Source organism: Mesitornis unicolor, unplaced genomic scaffold (genome assembly GCF_000695765.1).
Source record: "Mesitornis unicolor isolate BGI_N332 unplaced genomic scaffold, ASM69576v1 scaffold25124, whole genome shotgun sequence".
In the NCBI taxonomy this organism is placed as follows: domain Eukaryota; kingdom Metazoa; phylum Chordata; class Aves; order Mesitornithiformes; family Mesitornithidae; genus Mesitornis; species Mesitornis unicolor.
The window spans coordinates 77,977-79,921 of NW_010179759.1; the positions used below are offsets into that span (position 1 = coordinate 77,977).

Below are 1,945 nucleotides of genomic sequence, written 5' to 3' on the forward strand. Positions count from 1 at the left end.
TAAGTAGAGTCCATAATTATAGGTGGTTCAGATTTCACCATGATTTTTTGCTGGTATGTTAAGTCCAGAAGCCACAACACATTTAAAGTATTTATTCATAATTTCTTATTTCTTGTACACCATATGTGTGTATCTGCTTATTAGGTTGGAGAAATGCTTATTCAAGCAGAGTTTGTGCTTCAAAGAACTTTTTTTATTGCTAGCTCTTTGTGTTTGCTAAGCAACACCAATTAACTCTTCCTCAAAATAGCATTCCCTCATATAAAATTGCCATTATTTGCAGTTGTGCAACACAGTTGCAGGACATTGCACTTGCAGTGTGATTCATGTAGGAAAGGCTCCCTTTCTGCACCAGACCTTTGCAGATGCCTTAACCTTTCCATGTCAATCTGTCTCTAATCAGTCGTAATGTCTAGAAATTTCCATCTAGCATTCATGGCTTTTTTCCCACCATGGTAAACAGTACACACTTGGTCTTATATAGATCAGGAAGACTTAAAATCAAAATCCTGACAGCTGTTCTGTATATAATAAGTGTCATGCCTCCTTTATCTTTCATTATATTAAAACAGGGGGACATGAAATGAAAATAAACTTTAAATTTGCCCTTCTAGTGTCTTCCCCAAGTCTGCTATGCCAGTGATATCCCTGCTGGCTTTGAACTGAGCTTCTGAGACCAGTGTCTTTGATACGATCCTTGCCCTCTCAGCCATGCTGCTTCCTAGAGGAGTTTGTGTCACTGATCTGCTGACAGTCAGATTGCTATTTTTTCTTCACCGTTGTACTGAGGGTAGAAATCACATTATGCCATTTGCAGTGGGTTTTCTTTTCTCTTCCCTCTCCCTTTTAAAATTAATTATTAAATGTGATGCCAGGGACACATTATTCTTGGGGACTGAAGAACTGTGATCTTTCTAATAGGCCTGGATTAATTCCAGCTGGTTTTAAGCACCTTTCTCCATTAGCTAGAAGAGGTGATTAGCATGAAGAGCCTCCCGAGTTAAGTGTCTTTTTAGCATCTAAAGTTAGCACTGGTAAACTGAACCACCGAATCCTGCATTAGGCCCATTTCAATGGCTCAACTATCATCTCAGTGCATTATCTTTTCCTGAGATAATTACCCATTTTCTCCTTTGTTTCAGTACAGCTATTCTGACAAGCAAAGCCAGAACGCCTCTCACCCGCACACTTCCTTCTTTCACCTGTATGAATTTCTGATGGGAATCCTGAGGGACAATTCAAAGAAACAGCACCATGAAGATTGCTGTGGTTTTCTAACGTTGGCCCCCGTCACTTCCAGGATAAGCTCCAGCCCCACGGAGCGGTGGGGTTTGTGGTGCCTGTTCTTCTCTTTCTGTAATTTAGTGCAAACACTTAAGAACTGACTGAGAATTAATCGAGAACTCCTAGAGTGAAATGTTTGCGCAGATCTGATGATCTCTACCTTCTGAAATAAATACGCTTCAGTTAGCGCCCAGAACGATGTATTTCTCGGGACGTACCTGACTGCGCTTCTCGTTTTGAGGAGGCGCAGCGTTTGCTCTTTGAAACTTGTATTTGGATGGCAATATTGGTTCACAGGGACGCGGTTCCCCTCAGCCAGGCGCAGCGCAGGCACCGCGGGGGCGCAGCGCCCTCTCCTGACACGGCCTCCGCGGGAACAGCCGAGAGGCTACGCTCCCTCAGCGCTGCGGAGCCGCCGAGAATTTACGCTCCCTCGGCGCTGCGGAGCCGCCGAGAATTTACGTAGCTGCCTGCTATCTGTGTAATTTTTACCTCTTAGATTTTAACTTTTATTACTCTCACAGTGCTTTTTTAATACAGGCACGAGAACCGTGCAGACGGGCCCCGCAAACAGAGCCAGGGCCCCGCAGAAGCCGGTGCCTCACGGTCCTCCCGCTCCCCAGAGGGCGTACGCCCGCTCTTGGCCCCGCCCCCTCCGCGG

At 45.2% G+C, this 1,945-nt stretch overlaps 1 protein-coding gene across 1 annotated transcript in view; it reads left to right on the top strand.

Annotated features, from left to right (window-relative positions):
* Positions 1 to 1,142: 1,142 nt before the first annotated feature.
* TTC14 (tetratricopeptide repeat domain 14) overlaps positions 1,143 to 1,945 on the top strand; it is a gene marked incomplete at its 5' end in the record, with an annotated part of 9,683 nt that continues 8,880 nt past the window's right edge. The window contains 3 exons of the mRNA XM_010182896.1: positions 1,143 to 1,329; positions 1,582 to 1,765; positions 1,825 to 1,912. Of these exons, the coding sequence (XP_010181198.1) occupies positions 1,143 to 1,329; positions 1,582 to 1,765; positions 1,825 to 1,912 (459 nt within the window). The remainder of the gene's footprint in view (positions 1,330 to 1,581; positions 1,766 to 1,824; positions 1,913 to 1,945) is intronic.